This window comes from Thermobia domestica, chromosome 1 (genome assembly GCF_964235325.1).
Source record: "Thermobia domestica chromosome 1, izTheDome1.hap1.1, whole genome shotgun sequence".
Classification (NCBI taxonomy): domain Eukaryota; kingdom Metazoa; phylum Arthropoda; class Insecta; order Zygentoma; family Lepismatidae; genus Thermobia; species Thermobia domestica.
The window spans coordinates 394,138,503-394,163,221 of record NC_137454.1 but is presented as its reverse complement, the minus strand read 5'-3'; the positions used below and the strand labels follow the sequence as shown (position 1 = coordinate 394,163,221).

Sequence of the window (24,719 nt, the reverse complement as noted above, 5' to 3'; positions counted from 1 at the left end):
ATTATGTTACTAATATGAGGTCAATGACGTGGGAATAGAAAAAGAAAGACATTATGAAAGATCTGGTAATCATATTTGATAGGTAGTTAATATTTGGTCACCACACAAATGCTACCATAGAAAGCAAGAGAGAACAATAGGCTTTATTTATTTATTTATTATTTCAGAACGATAGAATATGTATTTATACAAAAAGAACTAAGCTAGAATCTGGTTCTGTAATATGAAACAGTATATCTAAAACTTTGACTAACAGATTGACAGTATTCTTGGCACGGATCCGATGGTAGCGCCACAAGGGATTTTTAGGTCCAGTGCCAGAAAAAAAAGACAGACATTATGAAAGATCTGGTAATCACATTTGATAGGTAGTTAATATTTGGTCACCACACAAATGCTACCATAGAAAGCAAGAAAGAACAATAGGCTTTATTTATTTATTTATTTCAGAACGATAGAATATGTATTTATACAAATTACTTGTAAGAACTAAGCTAGAATCTGGTTCTGTAATATGAAACAGTATATCTAAAACTTTGACTAACAGATTGACAGTAATCTTGGCACGGACGCGATGGTAGCGCCACAAGAGATTCTTAGATCCAGTGCCGTTTAGGACTAGTGCCTTTTAGAACTTGTGCCGCGAAATGATTTTTAGGTCTTGTGCCGTTTAGGACTAGTGCCGCGTCCCCCATATAATAAATACCATTGTGGCTTGGTATCTTTTATTAATAAAACTTTTCTGTAATTAAGGTTATAGTTGAATTGTTATTTTTTTTGTATCATTAATTTTGTTGGAACGCTTCTTGTTAATATTCTTACAGTATTTTTTGAAATTATCCTTTTGAGGAAAATGATATTAAAAACCTCAGATTAGTTAATTTTGAGAAATAATCAGTTAATAACTGCATTTTTATTAGAAAGACTTGACTTGTTATAATTGGTGGGGGAGGGGGGTGTTATAATTTATTAAAACTGAGTATCCCTCTCCCGAATGCATCTGTGTTGTTAGTTTAATTAACACACAGCATTACATTACAGTAATGTTCGCGAGAATCGTCGAAAGCGAATTTTTCTGACTGTAAAAAAAAAAAAAAAAAAAAAAAAAAAATGTCGTTCTTTGCCACTAAAAATTATTAGCTTTCAATCTGCTTTAAACGAATTTAATATTATTCTTGAATTTCCGAAATACTCTGAAATAAATAAATAAAGTGGGGTTGAACTGATTGCTCATCTGTAAACAGTGTACACGTAACAGTCAGAATAACTGCCTAAGCTTTAGTCTACGTTGTCTCATACGAACCTATCAAACAGATTTACTTATTTTTAACTATAGAGAACACATGTAGGTATAAAATTATCTTACCTTCTTCTTGTGGGGGATAAACGGCCAACGGAGATGCCTCAGATAGAGGTGGAGTTATTGCATTACTGCCTATCTCCATCGGGATTTCATATGAGATCAAATTCGAAGTAGAAACAATCCCACTTTGGCCAGAAACGCTAGTCGAAGGCAACTCCTCACTCATCATATATTTTCTCTTCTTCCGAAGAACTGAATTCAAAAGAAAAACATCGTTACTAAACAAACAAACAAACAAACGGAAAGTATTATCAAACGGAAAAAGAACAAGAAATGACCACTAATAAACGGGACAAAGAACAAAATGAAAAACATCCTTAACGGGAATAGAACAAAGTCCGTCGGCGATCACACTAGCCGGGGAACTGAAGAGGGAGAAGGATTGCGGAAGAACGGAAGCGTCCAGGAACCATTATGTATGGTACCATACCGGCATTTGCCTGGTGTGAATGAAGAAAATCAAGGTAAACTTCAGACCTCACTCGGGAAGGCTGGTCAAAAAAAGCTTTGAACACTTTTCAACCGAGTGTTCCCACCCAAAAGCGAGAGCTCTAGCGACTATGCTATGCGGGGCTACTAGTTGCCACGAGTTTATAGGCAAGACTTAAAGAAACCTCAAGGTGCGTGTTAAGAAACACGCTAGGGATGCCAAAGCGGAAAGTCCGGTATCAGGTCTGTTGAAACTCAACAAAGGATAGAAGATTCAAATTTTATTGGAGGCTAAAAATGAAGCCGAAAGACTCACGTTATTTCATTTTCTTTTTATTGATAACAGAAATGTTAAATTTAGACAGGGAAAGCTAAGTGATGAATGGGAAGCAATGATTACAGAATTTGCACAGCATTTGCATAATAATAAAATACACAAATAAGTTGGGAGTCATCCACGAAAAAACAAATGAATGCGACAATTAACCCAGCTATAACGCAATTTGCGTGTCCATCATTCAAAGTGTGAGCCTGGTCAGTGACTTGAACGGCTGGGATACTGAGAGATGGAAGGCAATGGGAAACCATCACTATTTTTCCCTAGTTTGCTGACAGCGAAAAAAAGAAAGAAAAAATTGCACAATGATGGTCTTTCGCAGGTCAAAATATAGTTCTAGAGGTAAAATATACCTCCATTAGGATCTTTGACACGGAGATATCTTGGAAATATTACTAGACGAATAACAGAGGGGGGAGGATCGCTAGAGAAAGGAAGACGAGCAAGAGCAAAAGCTTTAGGATAAGGTCATGGAACGTATAGTGTAAGGTGAGTAATTACAGAATCTTAAAAGAAGAAATGAAACAAAATAATGTAGACTTGGTAGAGATTTGTGAAGATAGATAGGAAGGTAATAAGAAGTGGAGAAGCGAAGAAAATAGAATGTGTTACTCAGGTAATGAAATGGGCCCTGATAATGGTGTAAGAATTATTGGTAAGGGCTTAAAGAGAAGGTAGTGAAAGTAGAATTTGTTGAAGACAAGAATTAAGGAAAAAAGTAGAATCTAGTTCTTGTACACACATATATACACGGAAGACTACGAACACAATTGAAGAATTATGAGAAAACAGAGAAATTATAAACAGGAAAAAGAGGGATGCATGCGTAATTGTAATAAGGAATTTCAATGCGTTGTGAAACAACGAATAGAAGACAGTGTCGTAGGCAAATATGGTTCAGACGAAAGAAATGAGAATGGTCAATTTCTGTAGACAGAATTCAATAGTAACCCAGTTGAGAATGTTCCAAAAGCATTGCCAGAACGAACTTATAAAGAATGAAGAGATGGAGCGGGAAGAATAACAGTGATTGTTCTTACATGTAAAAGTAAATCTTTTTATCCGCACCTTCTTCTCTTTCTCGCAAAAATTAGCAAAATAATATCTCTCTATGACTTACAGTTCTCGAGATATTGCTGCTTAAATATTTAGAAATTCGAACTTCTTTAACCAATACCTGGGGAACGGTGGCCAATTGGCCAGTAGATAGTTAATCAGTGGCCGTAGGTTACTATTTGGTACCAAAATGTTCACCATCCTCTTAGATATTGATCAACACCAATATGATCTCTGTGTGACTTACCGGTTCCCGAGATTTGGCTCCTTAAATATCTAGAAATTGCCAGTTTTTGGCCAATATCACAGGAACGGTAAGTCATAGACAGATGATATTGGTGTTAATCAATATCTAAGAGTATGGTAAATATTTTGGTACCGATAATAATTGGTGGCCACTGGCCAACTGGCTATTGGCCAAACCCGTGGCCAGTGGGACAAGTGGCCACCAGTTACTATTTGGTATCAAAATATTTACCATCCTTTTAGATATTGATCAACACCAATATGATCTCTCTATGACTTACGGTTCCCGAGATATGGCTAGTTAAATCTCTGGAAGTCGGCCATTTTTTGGCCAATATCTCGGGAACGGTAAGAGTGACGCGAAAAATTTAATCACTTTCTCTGATGGTTTCTGATACTATATCGAATGCAGGGTTCAAAATTGAAAAAATCGCAAATAACAATCAGACAGACAGACAGACACACAGACATAGACAATTCAGTAACAAACTTTTTAAGTTCGTTGATTAGGGGAACACTTGGTTCAAACAGCACAAGAGAAGATATACATAGAAATCCTCAATAGACGGCCGAAGATATCAAATAGACTATGTTATGATTCAGGACAGGTACCGTACCGGAATAGCTAGAAGAACGCGAAGACCCTTTACGAGACCGACATTTTCTCTGATCATAAACTTGTCCTGGATGAAGTGGATATTAAACTGAAAAATATAGCCAAAAGAAAAGTAGGCAAGAAGAAGCTTACTACTAAGAAGCTGAAAAACGAAGAATAAAAAAAAAAAATTTGAAGAAAAGTACTCAAACGAGGAAAGGATAGGTGGGAGTATATTAAACTTTGCATACAACAGGCTGATGAAATAGTAGTAGTAGGTTACCGCGAACACAAAACAGCTAAGAAACCTTGGTTACAGAACAGATATTGCCAACAATGAGGAAAAAGACGATGTGGAAACAGGTTGATACAGAAGAGAAGGGAAAGATATACAGGAATTTAAACGAAGGAAAACAAAACAGAGCAAGGGAAAAGAGTTTAACAAAAGACAGTGTGAGGGCATACAAGAATAAGGAAAGAGCTGAGAAATATGAGAAAATGTACAAGGAGCTGAAATCTATGGAACTCCGTAGGAAAAGGAGATATTACTACGGAAGTACAAAATAAGAATAGGAAGGTAGTCAGCGAGAAGAATAAAGTCTTAGAAAGATAGATAGAATATGTTGAGGACTTTTATGAGAGTAGGGATCTTGAAGTAGAAAATGAAGTACGTGAGGATGATAAAGGATTTAATATTCATTAGGGTGTGTTTGAAAAAGCTATATCCGAGATTAGGAATGGAAAGGCAACTGGTATAGATAATACACCAATCGAATTCATTAAAAGTATGGGAGACAAGAGCAAGAAAGAATTGTTCCGATTCTGCAATGAAATGTACGAAACAGGAGAAAAACATATACTGAAGACGATCATGATGCCGTTGGCTAAGAAATAAAACCCAGAGAGATTTTAAAAAGCAACAATAGGACCTTGACTTTTTTTCAAAAAAAAGAAAATCTCTCTGGGTTTTATTCAGGGTGGATTGATTTAAATCAGTCTGATTTAAATCACGATTTAAATCAAGATTTAAATCACTTGATTTTTTTAATAAAAATCGTTGATTTAAATCAAATTCCAAAGTAATTTAAAGTGAAAATAAGTAAAGTCCCATTTCTGTTCTGTTATTTCGATTATGGAAGATGATAATCATAATACAATGAGAGTCAAATGTATAGTATAGTATGAAAACAAGTGTCATGCAGAGGATGATTAGGGAAAATGCCGTTTTGAACGGGTAACAGGGCAATCCTGGTTTCTTCTCTTCGTAACTTAGGTTTATGTTGTAAATCGTTAACTTTCCAACGGGGAAATCACCATCGACATTTAAGACGAAGGTTCTTCTGTGTGCGCGTCTATATATTTGTTCCCAGGTAATAGGGCGTGTTTAGAAGTGTCCTATCCCCTCTCCGATTTTTTTTTTTTTAATTTTATAACTTTAGGCAAAATTTATGTATTTCATGCCGCAAACTAGTTACAATTTCCTTAAAAATATGCCCCTGCCAAATATCAGTAACTTTTGTGAAAAAAAAAGTGTCACGTTGGTAAGCGTTGCTGTACTTTTTCCTTAACGCTTAACCTTTTAAATTATATCACCTATTTTTAGGTGATAGGATAAGATCTCCATTATTCGATTAAAAAAGTGCCAATAACGCTTTTTACTTCGTTCTTTCAGGACTGAAGGCATTGTAGAGCACGTTACATATGCTTTCACGCCTCTCTGCGTCGAGACATAGGATGTGATGACGTCATAAATTTAAAAAATATTTTTTGTTGTGCCTATTTTTACTATTTTTTGGCGGACCTACATTTTACATTCAGAAGACTGAAATTTTGCAGTATTTTTCAGATGATTTCAGATCTCTACGCGGAAACAGGGGGGTCCAGAAGGAAAAAAAAGGATATTTTTAACAAAAAAATTGCTTTCTTCGCAATTTTGCCGCCTAAGATGGAGATATATGAAAGGCTGTTCTATTCTGAAGAGAATGACATACGAACCATGATCTTAGGATAAATAGGGATGTCTCAGGAAACTGTTTCCTGAGATCCTGTTTTATACGGGAATCTGGGATATTTTTCGCGGGCTTACTTTTGCATCTAGAAGTTTGAAATTTTGGACACTCATTCACTGCACCCCTTAGTATTTTTTCAGATTTGTTTCAGATCCTTGCCTTTAAACAGAGGCGGTACAGAGGGGTAAAAAGTAAAAAAGAGGATATTTCTTAACAGAAAATCCCTTTTTTCGTGATTTTCCAGCCCCAGATAGCCTACAGGATGGAGACATTTGAATGGTACCGTTTGAAACTCTGTTTTATTCTGAAGAGAATAATGCACAAATCATGATTCTAGGATAAATAGGGATTTCTGAGGAAATTTTTATATTACATCCGAGTCATCTGGGGTATTGTGGGGATGTTCGTAGCTCATTGTTAAATATTTTTCCCGCCCTTACTATTCAAGATAGAAGCTTAAAACTTAGTACACCCTTAGTATTTCCCAGTTGATTTTGAGATCTGTGCTTTAACATAGGGGAGTCCAGAAGGAATAAAAAAAAAAAAAAAAAATCAGAAAAAATCCCGACTTCTCTCAAAATTTTTCGCTTCAGGGACATAATAGGGAAATGTGAATGTTACCGTTTTAAAGGCTGTTCTATTCTGAAGAGAAGGAGGTATGAACAATGATCCTAGGACAAATTGGGATGATGCTTGACTAAAAGTCTATAATTTACCAAAAAAAAAAAAAAAAAAAATGTTAAGAAACATTGTTTGGGATTGTATAGGTTAACGATTGGGGATTAATTTAAAATTCAACCCCAATACTTTCACTTAAATGGCATAATTGGCATTTAATACTAATTCGTAATGCTTTTTCTTCAGTTCGCGACTTGTATTATACGAAGAGAAAGATCTGATTTAAATCAAAAAAATCGATTTAAATAAAAAAAAAATCATCAAAAATGATTTTAAAAAAAAAATCATGATTTTTTTCCACCCTGGTTTTATTTCTCCTGTTTCATACATTTCACTGCAGAATCGGAAACATTCTTTCTTGCTTTTGTCTCCTATATTCTTAGACGACTAAACAACTATTAGTCTCATATCGCATGCAGCAAAAATTATACTTCGAATATTGAATGAATGTTGTATGGAAAAACAAATGAAGAAATTGAGGAGGAACAATTTGGGTTCAGGAGAGGTAAAGGAACAACAGATGCAACTGCCTTATTAAGGATAATCGGTACAAGGTTCATAGGAAATTTAAGATTTAAAAAATAAAAAGGAAGTTAAAAACTTGTTACCTGTCTCTTCCGACTTGTAAAGGAACTCTCTTGGTTCACTCTTTTCCTCTGTCTTTGGTCTATACAAGCAGTAAAACACACGTACATTGCTTTCAATCGACGGATCTTTATATGGAGGAGTCCTGCAACGAAATGTACAAACCTCGAAAATATTTGGCTTGTCATCACAAGTATTACTATAACGTACAATTACTACAACAATTTATGGTACAATAAAACACCTAACGGTGAGCATCTTCCTGAGTTGGTTACCGACTTGCGTTGATTACATATCAATGGAATCATGACAGTCACGTACAGAAAATCTGGCAGTCGTATTTCTTTGAGGAATACTGTAGTTTTATCCTTGAGCAAAATTACATCAAACTAATGTGCAAATGAACTTGGATTAATCTTGGTATATGTCTGGCAGTTAATACGAGGGCTGTTCACAAAGTAACGACGTTTTGAAATAAAAAAAAAAAGTAACACAACGAAAAAAACATCTTAAGCTATTTTCCCACATAATCGCCATGCAAATTAAGGCACCTACCATACCGTGGCACAAGCGACGATTTCAACCACTGGCTTACACCGGCATGCAGTTCGGCGTCAGTATCAAAGCGTTATGTAGCAAGCCATGTCTTCATCGCTGGGAAGAGGTAGTAGTTGCTAGGCGTCACATCCGGGCTGTATGATGGGAGATCGAACGCCTGTCAACCTGCCATCCAAAATCATCCAAGAGCTCTCGGGTACGCTTGGCTGTGTGTACACGTGCGCTGTCGTGAAAAAACAACACCTTCGCACTAAGTTTTGAATCGCGCGCTGTAACTTTCTCAGTATTTTCTCAGTTACCTCCCTAAGGTAAATGTTGTGCACCTTACAAAAGGCGGTAGTTTCTATTGCAGCGCACATTGTAACATGTCACAGAAAGCATAGTGAGAGCGTCACAGTCCTTTCTTTCTTTCTTTCTAACGTACGCTTCGAATTTATTTATTTCGATATTCGAGGCAGCACGGTATAATGCCTTTTTTCTTTATGGGAATTGGTAAACTGAAAACAGTGTAATTTTTGGTGAGCACATGGTGTTTTCCTTTTTTTTTAACAACAGTGTTTCTACATGCATTAAAATTCTCAAGAGAGAGAAAAAAAAACATAATTTCGACCTTAAGTGCTTACGTATGCTTTTCTCCAAACACAAAAGAGGAAATAACACACATTAAATAGCAGCTCAAGAAGAAGAGAACTATATGAATAAGCGAAAGTGGGTGGTATACAAAGACTGAAAATGTCTTTGGCTGGAGCGGGACTCGAACTCAGGATCTTCGGCGTGCCGATACATTAACCATTATGTTATCTAGTCCGCTTCCCAGAACATCCTCACTCACTCACTCTCTCACTCACTCACTCTCTCACTCACTCACACTCACACACACACACACACAATCTCTCTCTCTCTCTCTCAATCGGTGCTCTTTACTTAGATCACATGGCTTGTACCACCTAGCTGTTGTGTCTGGACAATCCAGTATCTATATTCAAAACACTCTGACGATAGTTGAACAATCATTATATATTAGTTAAAGGAAGGATGAATTAATATATAATGATAATTCACTGTCAGGCTGGAAACACGTAGGTAGGTTCTTTTCCGTGCATTCCTTTTTTTATTACAAAACATAAGTTAATTTAGTATTTAGTAACGCACAACACAGGTAACATTATTTGCTCTTACACAGGGTGTTTCAAAACAACACCGATAACATCTGAGAGGTGATTCCTGACACCAAGATAAGAAAATATACAGCGGACTCTTTTTAATTCGAACTTGGATAATTCGAACCAAAGCTTATTCCCCTTGAAAACTGGATTATAAACAATGGTAAAAAATCGTGGGTAAATCGAACATTTGAACCTCCTGTTTGGATAATTCGAAGTATTTACAGTGGAAAAATTTGCAGTGTTCGACAAGTTGCAAATAGAACAACGTAATTTCAACTGGTTTTTATTTATCTGTTATCTTATCCAGAAGCGACCATGGGAAAGAGATTTTTTTTTTTTTTTATACCACCTCAACTAGACTGTCTCCCATTATAGAGAATCCGGCAGAAGATGGTTGGTACGCATCTCTCCACCTCCTCAATACCTAGAAGTGTCCATCCCTTCTGTAGAAATGTCAATGACCTTGAACCCTGTCCTCCACTAGCAAATGACTTGCAAGAACGAGATATTTGTGCAATTCTTTTTAACTGAACTAAAACAGTGCCAAAAAGGTAATCAGATTCGTTTGTAATCTATTGGCGTGCATTATGCACAATGTCGAATCGCGGAGCGTATTCTAATTCCTTACGAAAATGTGGTGCTTGAAAAGGTAAGGTGCACTGCTTGTTAGTTTTTCATATACAGTACAGTTATTTTGTTCCCTTGATTTTACTTTTAAATGAGAGTTTTTGGTTAATTCGAATTTTGGATAATTCGAAGTTTTTTCTTGTCCCCTTGGACTTCCAATTAAAGAGACTCCACTGTGTATATATATAGACCAACTGGGTGCAGAAATCTGTTGAGTTATAGGCTACCGGAAACATAAAAAAAATCACTTTAAAGCTCCATAGCTCCAATACTATGGGACCTACCGTAGTCAGATCAAGACTTCACTTAGAAACTTGTATGTGCTCTATGCAAATATCCATATTTTAGAATCGTGTGGTACTTCCGCTATAATTTCTACAGAGGTAATTGGTAAGTACTTCAAATTATATGCCCGTAGTCAAACTCCCTCTATAAAAATTGTGTGAGTATCGCAGGATTTTTTGTTTTTTTTTTAAGCATACATGTTAGTTTCTAAGTGAAGTCTTGACCCGAATACGGTAGGTCCCATAATATTGGATCTATCGAACTTCAAATTTCGTTTTTTTTTTTTTTTTTTTGGGGGGGGGAGGGGACGTTCAGGCAGCCTATAACTCCAAAATGACGGATTTCTACACCCAGATTGGTCTGTACTTTTCGTCTTATCATGGTGTCAGAAATCATTTCCCAAACGTAGTCGGTGTTGTTTCAATACACCCTGTATAAGTCAGTAAGTTAATATGAATACATTGATGTATTACCATTCCATCATTTGACATAACCAAATCAACTGCACTACTCACATGAAAACAATGGCATATTAATCATGAAAGTCAATCAACTGTGCTTTTACTTACGTGAATGCAATCGCACATTGATTGTGAACGTCAATGATATTAGCATCCGCAGACCAAGTTTCGTTGCCGTCTTCGTCCTCCTCATAGAACACTACCTTTACATCTCCTACAAAAACAAACAAAAATAATAAGTCACATTCCAGCAATATAACTGGTAATTTTTAACTTTCTCCAGTACATTTTCTTGTGTAACACTGCTTAAATTTCTGACGTCATAAATAATCAACAGAACTGAATACAATATGCCAGGTCGCAATTTGATACGATAAAAAAAAAAAAAAAAATGAGAATACTTCAAGAGCATTGCCAGAACGAACTTTTTAACTTAAGAATTAATTTTTCTTATTAATTCTACATCTACAGGCTTTATACTAATTGTTCTATGTACTTTATTAATATACTCATTAAACAATTTTTATAATATATCTCTCCATTTATAATTTCCTTGAGTACTGAATTTTTTACACATGTTTTTGTTTAAAAGTTCTGTTAAAACGTTGTACGATATGTGTTTTACGAAGACACATGCTCATAATTGAAAAATTCGTAAAATATCATCTCTCTATGACTTACAGTTCCCAAGATATTGCTCCTTAAATCTCCCGAAATCCGAACTTTTTTGGCCGATATCTAGGAAGCGGTGGCCAGTTGGCCAGTGGCCACCGGTTACTATTTGGTACCAAAATGTTCACCATTTTCTTAGGTATTGATCAACACTAATATGATCTCTCTATGACTTACCGTTCCCGAGATATGGCTCCTTAAATCTCCCGAAATCCGAACTTTTTTGACCGATATCTAGGGAGCGGTGGCCACGGATTACTATTTGGTACCAAAATGTTCACAATTTTCTTAGATATTGATCAACACTAATGTGATCTCTTTATGACCTACCGTTCCCAAGACAGAACTCCCGATATCGGAACTTTTTTGGCCAATATCTCAGAAACGGTAAGAGAGGAGAGAGAGAGAGAGAGAGAGAGAGAGAGAGAGAGAGAGAGAGAGAGAGAGAGAGAGAGAGAGAGAGAGAGAGAGAGAGAAAGAGAGAGAGAGAGAGAGGAGAGAGAGAGAGAGAGAGAGAGAGAGAGAGAGAGAGAGAGAGAGAGAGAGAGAGAGAGAGAGACATATACATACATACATACATATACATACATACACATACATACATACATATACATACATACATATAAATACATACATACATATAAATACATACATACATACATATACATACTTACATACATACATATATATACATACATACATACATATACATACATACATACATATACATACATACATACATACATACATACATATACATACATACATACATACATACATACATACATACATACATATACATACATACACACATACATATACATACATACATACATATACACACACACACACAACCAGAGAGAGAGAGAGAGAGAGAGAGGAAATATTCAGTAACGAACTTTTTAAGTTCGTTGAAAATTGAACACACGACATACATAAGTGCCATGTTCGTTTACTAAAATATATGCCTGAAGCACTCCTACTTTATTTCTACACAATATGATTTCACAGATAAGAGATAAATTCTGCCAGCGGTCAGAGGTGCAGAGTTTACTATATTATCCATTGCGTTCCAGAAAGAAAGACAAAACAATTCTATAGTTTACACACTGTCTTAATGAAGTCTCATTCAGTTTTTTTTCATTATATATATATATATAACAGGAAGCTATACATCATCTTTAAGCGTTTCCTCAACCAAAATAAAATTCGGTTAATATGTAAATATGTGGCACCCTTTGTACGTTACAGAACTATCACATTAACTTTCACATTTATAAACTTACCTTTTCTTACCTTACTTGTAAACAACATGACCTCATCTCCGCCTTTACACGAACCAACGTAAGGACTTGAGCGAAGGATCTTGAGATCAGCCGTCACGGAACTTTCTGTAAAGAAATATATGAACATAAATGCTTGCAGATATATAAGGTGTCTACAAACTCCCTGAACAAATTTACCGTATTATTAACGTATTTATCGTAAATGTTTGTAGTGTTCTTATGTGTCTATCAAAGTTTCTTCCTAACAATCTAGCTTGTTTTTCAGAATCATAATGGTGAATTAGGATGTCGAATGTGAAAATGTGGACTCAACAAGAAAAGATGAAATGTAGTGGTTTATACAAACCAAATCAAATAGACACAGTCTAACTACCGAATCATGTTTGAAAGAACGCCCCCATCAAAACAACTACTTCTAAGTGGCCAAGTACGTTCATAGAAACGGAACTGGTTATATGACAGGGACAGCAGTAGTCGACCAGGTATTCACATGACTACAGATATTGAAAGAATACAGACCACTTTCACACGTAGCCTAATCAACTCTATCCATAAAACGTATGTGAAGTTACAGATACCTCTTGATTGACTGTGCACAAGGTCCTACATAAACATTTGCGTTTGTCTGCATACAAGGTTCAATTGTTGCAGGAACTTCAAACAGACAACAAGCCCCAAAGGATTGCTTATGCTGTAGAAAAACTGGACAAAATTGTGAATGAACCTATCTGACATCATCTTGCTTTACGGATGAGGAGTCTTTTTATCTGGATGGAAAATTACAACGCACACAATATAAGAATTTGGTGCTCTCGGAACCATCATGTCCCAAGGGAGTTGAAGCGCGACAGCCTGAAAGTGAATGTGTGGTGCGGCATGCTGCATCACAAGATTCTGAGGCCATTTTCTTCAATCAACAAACAATAACAATTAAGGTACCTCGATACATTGACTGATTACCTTTGTCCACAGTTGGAGGACTATCAACCACAGGTCATTTATCAGCTGGATGTTGCACTACCACACTGGGCATTGTGTTCGCAGTTTTCTCGACTGAACTTTCCTCAACAGATGAATTGAACGGAGTGGATCCATTTCGTGGCGCCTCTGTACGCCGGACATAACTCCATTGGACTTCTTTCCGTAGAGATTTGTTATAAAGACACGGCTTATCGCTCGGAAGTCTCCAACATTGCAAACCTCAAGACTACGGTAACGAATGTCATTGCAGCTGTTGATCAAGCCATGGTGTAACGAACATTAACAGAGATAGAATATCGGCTTGATGTACAGGATGGTCCATAAGTCTTTGTACAGTGGATTATTTTGGAAACAAATATGATTAAAGCAAATCTGAGAGAGAGTGGAGGGCGGACTTCGGTAAAGGAGCTACCGATTGATGCATGCGGGGTGAATGGCGGCCATCTTGACGGCCATCATCTTGGATCCAAGTTATTTTTTTCAAATGGGAAGGTAGGCATGTGAAACATCAAGTAACACTATTTTTTGCAGGGGAATGCAGTCGTGCAAGCAATGGTGAGCATGTAGAAGTTATGTTACTTGTCAAAACTTTTGAAAGTGTGACCAGCAACACTAGTCAAAGTTATTCCAATCACAATTGACAAGCAGTTTAAGTTATTCAGGAACTTTGTTGGCAGCCTGTACATCATTAGACTAAGGAACGAAAATCAAATAAAAAGTACTTCCATAATTATAACACGGAAGGAACTTAACTACTCAGCTCGGATGACTGAATGTCTCACCAGAGAAACATAAAATAATAAAGAGAGAAAGAAAGAAAATGGTAGACAAATAAACAAATAAGTAAATAAATAATAAAATAAAATAAAATAATCAGATACTGTATCACTGTCGCGAGGTGTAAGGAATGGAGACTGAAGAAAGCTGACGAAAAATAAATAAAAATTATAAAATATGTGATTTAATAATAATAATAATAATAATAATAATAATAATAATAATAATAACCATATTTATTAACGACTAACTTACCAGTGCGTCACGCTCGTCCCTAATCGTAAACAATGACGCTAATAGAGGTCGCTACCTTCCCTCCGTAGTCTAATGATGAAAGCGTTGGACTCGTGTCCGTGTGATCCTGGGTTCGATTTCCCAGCCGGGGTCCGCCCAGCATCGTGACGTAACCTGAGAAGTGACGTGAATAAAGACGTGACGGCCACTAGATCCAGAAAGCTCCTGTTATGCCAGTTAAGCACAGATGCAAATTGAGACCCGTATAGCGCATGTGAGGCAACGCAGCACAATGCGCTATTTTGTATCTTACAGGATTTAAATAGAACGGCGCAAATTGGAAACACATTACGCAGCAATACTCGTCTGCCTATAGTCGGATGGCACTGTATTTGTGATACAGTTTTCCGTGCCTCATGCGTTTATTATTTGTCATTTCTATTATTCGTATACATATATGCACATTGCAATTAACACTGAAAAATAAAAATAAATAAATACATAGGAGCAACACTTCATGAACCCTACAATACTGCAAACTAATGTTAATGATACTTTTCAAAGATACTGTGACATGTTCATCATCTACCTAAAGTAACCACAAAAATTTTCCTTCACTTGTGATCGGTTTATGGGTACGTCATCCATTTGAATCAATGACTTGTTGGATCATTCCGTGTACTTCAGCAAACTGGTTTCGATTCTTTCGGAAGTAATTGATAAAATCAGCATGATTCATCTTAAGATACAGTTTTAAATTGTCCACAGCTGTTCCTTTTCCACATTAGTCTTCAGCATCAATATCTAAATCTGATTCGGAACTCAAATTTAATAAGAACAAATGTTTTCTTCACGAGTCCGGCAGCTTTGGATGTAGGTGGTACGCAAGTTACTTAAAACTGCGTCTCAATATGCGGACTGCAACGCTACGCGTGTTATGTTGCTTGTATCACATCACCTCACACGTGCTATACGCATCGAACAGCAACAAAGAATGAAATCTTTGAGTTTTACGTCCCACGATTATGCCGGTTATGCTAAAGGAGACGGTGATGATGAGTAATGAATGAAATGGTGAAATGAACAAAGTGGGAGGAAACGGGAGAGCCCTGAGGAAACCCATGCACATGGTTTTTGTCCACTACAAAGCTCACTTGGGGTGAGCTGGAATTGAACCCGGGACCCCATACACCAGAGGTGAGCGCTCTACCACTGAGCCACCACAGCCCCAGCAACGGAGAATGATGTAGCGGTGTATAAATAATATAATTTAACTCAATGTTCTTTATTCGCGCATAAAAGTGCTATGCATAAATAAAACCTAACAGGTAAGACAATGTGACGTGTTGATCACGTGTTCGTCACTAAGTTGGACGTACTTCAATTGGTCTTTACCAGATAGTGGTGGAGCAGGTTCAGGTTTTCGAAGGGTTCAAGCAACATAAAACACCGTATCTATTCCTCAGGATACACAGAAAACAATATATTATTAGGAACAATGTTAACCCCTTGCATTCCAGTGACACACATGTGGATGTCATGAAATACTCCGTTGCCAAATACCAGTGATACCCATGAGGATGTCATGAAATACTCCGTTGCCAAATACCAGTGATATCCATGAGGATGTCATGAAATACTCCGTTGCCAAATACCAGTGATATCCATGAGAATGTCATGAAATACTCCGTTGCCACATACCAGTGATATCCATGAGGATGTCATGAAATACTCCGTTGCCAAATACCAGTGATACCCATGAGGATGTCATGAAATACTCCGTTGCCAAATACCAGTGATACTCATGAGGATGTCATGAAATACTCCGTTGCCAAATATCAGTGATATCCATGAGGATGTCATGAAATACTCCGTTGCCAAATACCAGTGATATCCATGAGGATGTCATGAAATACTCCGTTGCCAAATATCAGTGATATCCATGAGGATGTCATGAAATACTCCGTTGCCAAATACCAGTGATATCCATGAGGATGTCATGAAATACTCCGTTGCCAAATACCAGTGACATCCATGAGGATGGCATGAAAACGTATCCTTTATTAAGGGTCTTAATAAGACTGGAGATGATGATTTTTTTAGTGGATGCAAGGCAGGAGTTAGTTCTACTATTTCTTGTTAGGTGACAGCACCTTACTGACAAAAGAAGAAGAAAAAACGGTTTTGTCTCAGCAGATGACAAGTCTGAGGGAGCCATGTGTTTGTTTTGATGATAAAGAATTGGCAACTTCGATATCGTATTTCGGGACCAGAAAAAAGAAAGGGGAAAAATGTTTGTCTTTGATCTCCAGTCAGTGTTGCCAACTTGAAGCAGCATAAAATCCCTTCAGAACATCAAAATTTTCATTGTTTATCAGTAATGTGAATGTTCTCCTTGCGTTTAAACAATTACTATGCCCTATATAACAGTCTAGACAGTCTTAACAGCCTTAAATGAAAACCTGTATTACAGCACGCAAATAGGAAAAGGACACCTGGAACGCAAGGGGTTAAATGTTCAAGAACAAAAAAGATGTAGTAGTAAACACTGACATGCATTCAAGACAAACCTAAACATACGATACTTACTCATGCTGCTTATTGTATTAGAGTAAACAGGATCACAAATGTTATACAGAATCCCTCCTTCTTCCTTAAAGGCATCAAACCTTAAACAAACAGAGTTCATATCTATAGTCTTCAACTCCTTGGTCACTTCGTCACGAATCTGGAACACATATCAACGAAGAATAGTCATTACTTTAAAGCCATGACGTTAGGTAACTTGTAAGTGAAAGAAGTATTATAAATCTATTAAAACGAAGTTACGTAACTAAACTTATTCTATGGCCTTTGGAACCCGGAGGTTGAATGCCGCATTCACAAAAGCTCTCTCACTGATTTCTGTCTTTAATCAAATGGATCCACTTTCTGCTTTGTATTCCTACTTCTGCGAGATCCATCTTAATATTGTCCTCTCATCTGCTCCTAGGTCTTCCTAATGGACGTTTTCCGATTGAACTTTCAGTTAAAACTTTGAAAGCATTCCTACTTTCTTCTATTCTGGCTACATGACCTGCCTACTTGAGCCACCTAAACTTAATAACTCTAATGACAACAACCACATGCAGGAACGAACTCAACTGCATTTGATAATGTATTATGTTTCTTGATATCTTGTGAACTACTTTTTAAAGAACATTATTATTTAATTTTAGTAACTGTATGTTAAAACTATTTTGTTTATTACAAACTAAATAAAACTATTATTTAAAAAGTAGTTCACAGGATGCCGAAGCAACATGATATATAATCAAATGCAGTTGAGTTCGTTCCTCTAGTCGCTGTCTAACTTAGATTTTGGAAAGAAATGTTTTTTCGGGCAACACTGTAATTTCTATGGATGGCAACACAGAATTCTTGAGGTTCATTTTCTCTGTTACAGAATAACATTATCTGTGATTCTATGATAGTGGTAAGTTGCATTTCATTATCTTCTTTCACTTATGAATAAACAAGCTGAAGAAAAATGGTACATTTTTGTATTATTTTTAGTACGGCAGGCTCTTACGGGGATTTTCCGAGCAAAAAAACTCTTCATCACGCTCTTAGTTTAACAGCGTGGCGGAATAACAAATACTGAAAAAGGGGGAAGTGAAACAACTTGCGTTGAAGATTTTAATGTAGGGATATTAAGATGGTGTTCTCTTTTTCAGATTAAGTATGCATCCTATAGCTACCACAGTAAATATATAACCCTAATTACTAAGAAATAGTTAAGTAATAATATATCCACATATCTAACCTTTCAACTCCCAATATTTTCTTCTATTTTTCAAATCAATTCTCAATATTGGGAGCTAAAAGAGGAAGCTGAAGATCGATAATATATATATATATATATATATATATATATATATATATATATATATATATAAAACTCATTAGTTTCAGGATCTGCCAACAGGCAGAATACTTAATAATAATAATCATCTAACCTTGCACGTATCTCCACTCGACAGTTTCACATCTTTCGTCCTCTTTTGTCTCTGCTTGTTTTCCAAACATAAACGTTCTTTCTTCTCCTTTAATGCTTGTGAGCTGTTCTTTCTGGATGTGTTCAGGATGCTGATATCAGTGAATCTACAATATAAATGAAAAGGAACAAAATGAAAAATAGCTAGCTACCTTATAAAGGCACATCAGAAATGTATTTATTTATTTATTCACTAAGTTTAATACAGCACAAAACCAAGTGACTGAAACTGAACAACAAGAAACAAAGATAAAAGAAGAAAAACAAATACAAAAAAAGAGAGTTCACCTCTCAATATGAAAAGTAAGGAGAAAAAAGAAGGAATGTCACAAAAATTCATTTTCGAGAAAACGGCGTTTTAATATTGAAAACCGCGTACAAAGAATAGGGTTATTAAATCTTTTGCCCGTTTTTATATGGACATTTCTACATCCACGCATGCATGGCATATACAGTCAAATAGTACCAAGAGTCACCAACAGATAGGACAAAGCACCCGATAAAGCACACACATGGACATTCCTTGCTTTTTCCCCTTACCCTTCATATTCTCTTCAGTTGAGCTCTAAGTTTCGTTCAGAAGTAAAAATGTTAAAACACCTGTTGAAACATTTTGAACTAGAAAAACTAATTTACTGAACAAAGCAACGTTTATTTGAAAATAATAACAGTGTGACAGTTTCGCCAACTAACTGAACATATTGAGTTCATCATCAGACACTTTATTGACACCGTCTCCTTTAGCCTAACCGGCATAACCGTGGGTCGTAAAACTCAAAGATTTCATTTCATTTTCATTTACTTTATTATTACGGAAACGTAAAGAACTTCGAGTTGATCGAAATTTTTATAATTTCGAAGATCAAACTTCAACATTATTCTAATGGATGATAATGTTACCTTGGAAAAACCAAAGAACCGAAATAAGTTATTATTGGTATGGTTACATACTTGAAGAAGGACACCAGAAAACCCAAACAATTATATAACAAAAAACACTCTGTTTTGTGGAAATGTGAAAGCAGTGTTTTCCCGCATACGTCACAAAAACTATTATTTCATAGTCTAGAATGCACTGGGTTTGAGAAAGAAAAATAACGAATGAGGCAAATATAAAAACTCCTGGTTTCTAAACCAGGGGGTCAGTTCAGTTTTCGGAGTCTTTCAATTGCGCACATACGGTTGAAGTCTCTATCCATCTCGAATTCCCAAGTCGGAAATTATCGGGCAGGTGGTACAATTTGCGACTGTCCACTGAGTAACGCGGAGATATTGTCGTCGTTACCAACATCGATGGACCAGATCATGTAAGTTGCATATTTCTATGCATAATTAGGGTCAGGCAATGCAAATCTTTCAGATCCTCATAGCCGCAGGTTATCATAAACCCGGATTTGTCTTCCTTTTCCTTTATGCTCTCTTGCATATAATAATCACAGTTGTTAATATTAGATTTGAGAAATGCTTATAAGAGAGGTTACGTAAATGTCGAATTCACAAGAAAAGGTTCTATGAATGCGCTTTGTCATCATAACTTAATGTAACAAATATTTTGTACAAATTCTACGTAGTATGTCATTGTTGTCGGTGACTCATACATATCGATATTTCTATCGGGATTAGAATAGCTCTGTAAGGGTCACACCCACTTTTGTATGGTTGATTTCTTACTCAATAAAAATGAGATAGCTGAGGTGAATTACTGTTCTATCACTGTGTCTACTCAAAGGTAACTTTCACCCTGATCTCTTGCATTAGGTTAAGAGATAATTTGGAAGAATCATACCTATTTACCACTGTATTACTGAGGTAATTAACGGATATGGCTAAAATATCATTAGCTATTATAATAACGTTAATTAAACAACACTAATTATCACGTTATCCGTGATATTATTGACAATGTCTGATGAAGCCAATATGTTCAGTTAGCTGGCGAAACTGTCACACAGTTATTCTACCCCTACTACAGCCCCTCTACACTTCAATGCTTCTTACACATCGGTTTCTTCGTAATCTTAGTGTAGGAATCTCTTGATTTGAACTCTTGAACTGAGAAATGAGTAATGTAACTGAAAACTCTGCAGATAAACAATAGTATCATCAACGTACACGAAGAAAAAATCTTTGTCATTTGCGATACTGCAAAACACATGGCAATATCATTTGTTTGTATATAGGATTTACGTTGAAATTAAAAAAAAAAAAAAACTCATTAAACGATCTGAATCATCATAATACGATAAACAGATAGTTATAAAAATAACTGAAACACCTTAACAAAATGTCTCTTCTTATATGACTACGTATGATGCGATCACGAGTAACAATTAGGTTTTGAAACACACTGATGAAAATGATGGAAGTTACCATCAAAAACGTTACAGCATCTTGACGTATACTAAAGTGGTTTGATTTTGAGTTTAGCGCCCCTTTGAACAGGAGGCTATTTGATACGTGGACCTACAGCTTAACGTGGGATCCGAACCACATAAGCTATCTCCGGGAATCGACCACGAGTCTTCCACACCAACTGCGCGTACGTTAACCACTTAGCCACGAGGAAGCGAGGAAGCTCATATACTAAAGTGAGTCATAGGTGAAGTGAATATATATTATTTGATTACCAGCTTGTACTTTTGGAATTAAGGTATATATACACTAGCCTTCGGCCCTGCGTTTGCTCGGCCTACAGTTCTACGTACCTCTTAAACCCACAATTCTACGGCATTTGAAGTTTCATTTCCCATTTCAACTATCTAAAAGAAAAGATTTTGTATCCCAAGAAAATGCCCGTTTAAATAACATGAGAATTTCTTCATCCCCGCTTTAGACACCTTAAAAACTAAGAATATTCACTTTTGGCAATTTTCATGTGGGAGAGTCCCAAAAAGCTATAATCATGCAAAATTTTATTAGTCTAATCCTGCCGGAAGTGCCTAAATATTTTGGGGTGTAGAAGATGTCCAATATAAATAACATGGGGAATATTTTTCAATTCCCCATAAAACCACTCTAAAATTGGACATTTTTATTTTTGGTGATTTACTTGGGTAACGCTAACGAAAATGTACAAGCATAACCGAATTTAAAGTAGTTATTCCAATTCCAAGTACCTAAAATATAAGATTATAGGTTAAAAAAAAAATAACATGGGGAATTTCTTCACACACACACACACCCTTTAGACCTCCTAAAACTTAAAAATAATTACTTTTGGCAATTTTTCTGTTGGTTAGTCCTGAAAAGTCACAATCATGCCAAATTTCAACTTTCCACGTCAACCGGAAGTACCCCTTTATTTTGTCAGTCTGTTCATGTAGTTATATACATAGTTACCACGAACCGCTTCCAAGGAAATAATGCAATATTCTTCACGCAGTATAGCACTTCCCTGCATCAATGACGACTGAGGAAGAAATATGTGCCAGATAGTGTTGAACTTTATCCTGATGTTCCTTCAACCAAGCCTAAGCACATCTGCTCTGCATGTATTAGCGTATTTTCTTCTAAAACTACGTAGTTGTTAGGGGAAAATACACGTACTAATAAAAGAACCACCACCAGGAACTACTACGATGGATAATTCACATGACGATGATAACATTAAAAACATTAGATTAAATAATGAGGTCATCGAGGTCAAGGGGACCATTCTGAAGTGTGTCCCACTCTCATTCGCATTAGAGGAGCTTCTTCCACTTTCTTCTGTGCCCGAGATTTGACCTCCAGAAATCACAAGTGGCACAGGAACTCTTCTGTTTGGACAGACGATTAACTTCTTCTTCTGTCTCTCCTGAACCGTAAGTTGGTGGGCAACATGGAATTCTCTCCCTTGGGAGTGCTGTTGTATACTTTGATAGGGTCTTTTCTTCGTAACTGCATCTAGATATTTTACCCTTGGTCTTTCTCTTCCTGGTTTTCCTTCTGCCTTTCCCTCAATCAACACGGTGAACCAATCGGAGTGCCGAATTAGATGGCCAAACATGGTGTTTCTTCTTTTTCTTATTATCTTCATGATCTGTCGTCCTTCATTAGCTTCCTTTACTATGTCTTCTTTCCTTTCCTTTCGGTCCATGATATGCGTCAACACCACATTTCAAATGCTTCCAGCTTGGATATTTTAGCTTTTCTCAATGTCCACGTCTCTGATCCGTAAAGTGCCACGCCCCATACCAGGATCTTAATAAATCGTTTTCGGACGTCGAACGACAATTCTTGACGTTAGAGATCCTTTTTTCTATTGAATGCTTGTTTAGCATGCGCTATTCTTGAACTAGCGTCTATTTCACTTCTTCCGTCCGAGGATATTATCGTATTTTACTGACGTTACGTAATAGAAGACGCACTTTAATTTTTAAGCTGTTTCTTAAATATATTCCGTAACATTTTTACCATTTTTATTATTAGATTGTTTCCAGTTTTTTTTTTTTTTTTTTTTCAGAGTTTATGGTCTGTATATTCTAGTCTGTGATTCTGGGTTTGTGATGGCGGGGCGGGAGGGAGACAGTGTTAGCAAGCTTGTGAATTCCCGCAACTCATGTTTGTCGCATCGGTGCACGGCTGCTGCCAGTTGAATTCAATTGTTGCCAGATAAAAGATAGGTTTCCCGCGGTATCGAATATATGGCCATTTTTACGACTGACGAAAATTTTAAATCAAACACTCGACATTTTTATATTAATTTCGGGTATGAGACGCACCTGAACTTTGGAGGCAACTTTTCGAGGAAAGAAGTAGGTCTTATAGTCTGTAAAACACCGTATACTTCCTAAATAGGGGAACGTCTTCGATTTTCTCTCCCTCTAGCCATACGTTTCCCCTTCCTGTCCTGCTCTTGTGCACTTTATCACTTTCGTTTTCTTGTTTATCTTCATTTTGCATGTTTTTCTTCCAGTTGGCCGTCTTAATTCTGCAACGCATAGGCCGTATCTGCAGATTGCCATGTCTAGTTGATCCAAGGCAAGTCTATAGAGAACACTAGTGTTTTCGGTGTTGCTAGATATCAACCAGAAGGAATGTATCAGAGGATCATCAGATTCCATATCTCAGATCTCAACTTTACCTTTTAATCTCCTTACCTTCTGCCTATCACGAAATCTCTGTATGATTCTCTCTCCTATGTTTCTGCGCTTTTCAACTAATTGAAATCGCATCTGTTCCATTTCTATTTTTTGACTTCTCGTCCCCCCTAACTTCAAAACTAGTTCTACATTTCCCTAGTAGAAACTACACCTTTTAATTCATTTCGCAGTGGCCTATGCCTATTTTTAATAATCCCGCAGCGCTACAAGCTAAAAATGTTTTCAACGCTGTATTAATTAATTACATTTTTTTTAAAGGTATTTCGATTATTTTGTTAACCCTGAAACCTCCCATTATAATATACACATTTAATGAAATTTCTGGAACAGTGGTTCTCAAACTTTTTTGACTAATGACACGTTCTACTGAACTTCAGGACATCGCGAAAGACTTGCTTGATATTTTTATTATAAATAATAATAATAATAATAATAATAATAATAATAATAATAATAATAATAATAATAATAATAATAATAATAATAATAATAATATCTACTATAATAGTGAAACCAATTACCTTTAATAATGACTCTATATAGTACTGAGCATTATTGCTACCGCTGGAGGTGTTGACTGGTACACTTTGTCTTGATTTTAACTAATTATTATTAAATTCTTCATGATTTTTAAATTCTAAAATTTCGCGACACACCTTAGGGGACTGCGCGACAAATCGGTTGAGAACCACTCTTCTAGAACATTATAAATAATAAAGTACATACTCTACTTCGTAATCCGTAGCTTGTGAAACTTCTTGCTCAATATCAATCGTGGAATGAAATCCTTCTCGTATAAGCTTGTGCGGATGTGGTGTTCTTTTCATTTCGTCCGCTGTATAAAGTGAACATCTTATCTTTGCTCTGCCATTATATCCACAAAGCTATACAAAAACAAAATGGTTATTAAAATAATAATAAAATCATTAAACATGTTCTACACACAAAAAAACGTAAAGCTTGAAATTAGAAAATATATTAAACCCTTGCGTTAAAGGTGTCATTTTCTTATGTGCATGCTGTAATACTAGGTTTTCATTGACTGTTAGAAGATTGTCTAGACCCTTATACAGGGCATAGTTATTATGTACGTGCGAGGAGAGCGTTCACATTACTGATGACAAAAGACATTATTTGCATTGGGGAACATTTGGACTGAAAGAGGGAAATTTTGATATTCTGAAGGAATTTTATCTCTCTTCCGGCTGGCAACACTGACCGGAGAACAAAGACGACAGTTTTTTCTTCTTATCT

At 36.3% G+C, this 24,719-nt stretch overlaps 1 protein-coding gene across 4 annotated transcripts in view; it reads right to left on the bottom strand.

Moving 5' to 3' along the window:
- LOC145665313 (nuclear factor NF-kappa-B p105 subunit-like) overlaps positions 1–24,719 on the bottom strand; it is a 133,746-nt gene that overhangs the window by 90,263 nt on the left and 18,764 nt on the right. For all 4 annotated transcript variants that reach the window (XM_081732614.1, XM_081732611.1, XM_081732619.1 and 1 more), the window contains exons 4-10: positions 24,192–24,349; positions 18,344–18,488; positions 16,935–17,073; positions 12,354–12,458; positions 10,504–10,609; positions 7,322–7,443; positions 1,367–1,555 (exon numbers count right to left, since the gene is read on the bottom strand). In XM_081732614.1, the coding sequence (XP_081588740.1) occupies positions 1,367–1,555; positions 7,322–7,443; positions 10,504–10,609; positions 12,354–12,458; positions 16,935–17,073; positions 18,344–18,488; positions 24,192–24,349 (964 nt within the window). The remainder of the gene's footprint in view (positions 1–1,366; positions 1,556–7,321; positions 7,444–10,503; positions 10,610–12,353; positions 12,459–16,934; positions 17,074–18,343; positions 18,489–24,191; positions 24,350–24,719) is intronic.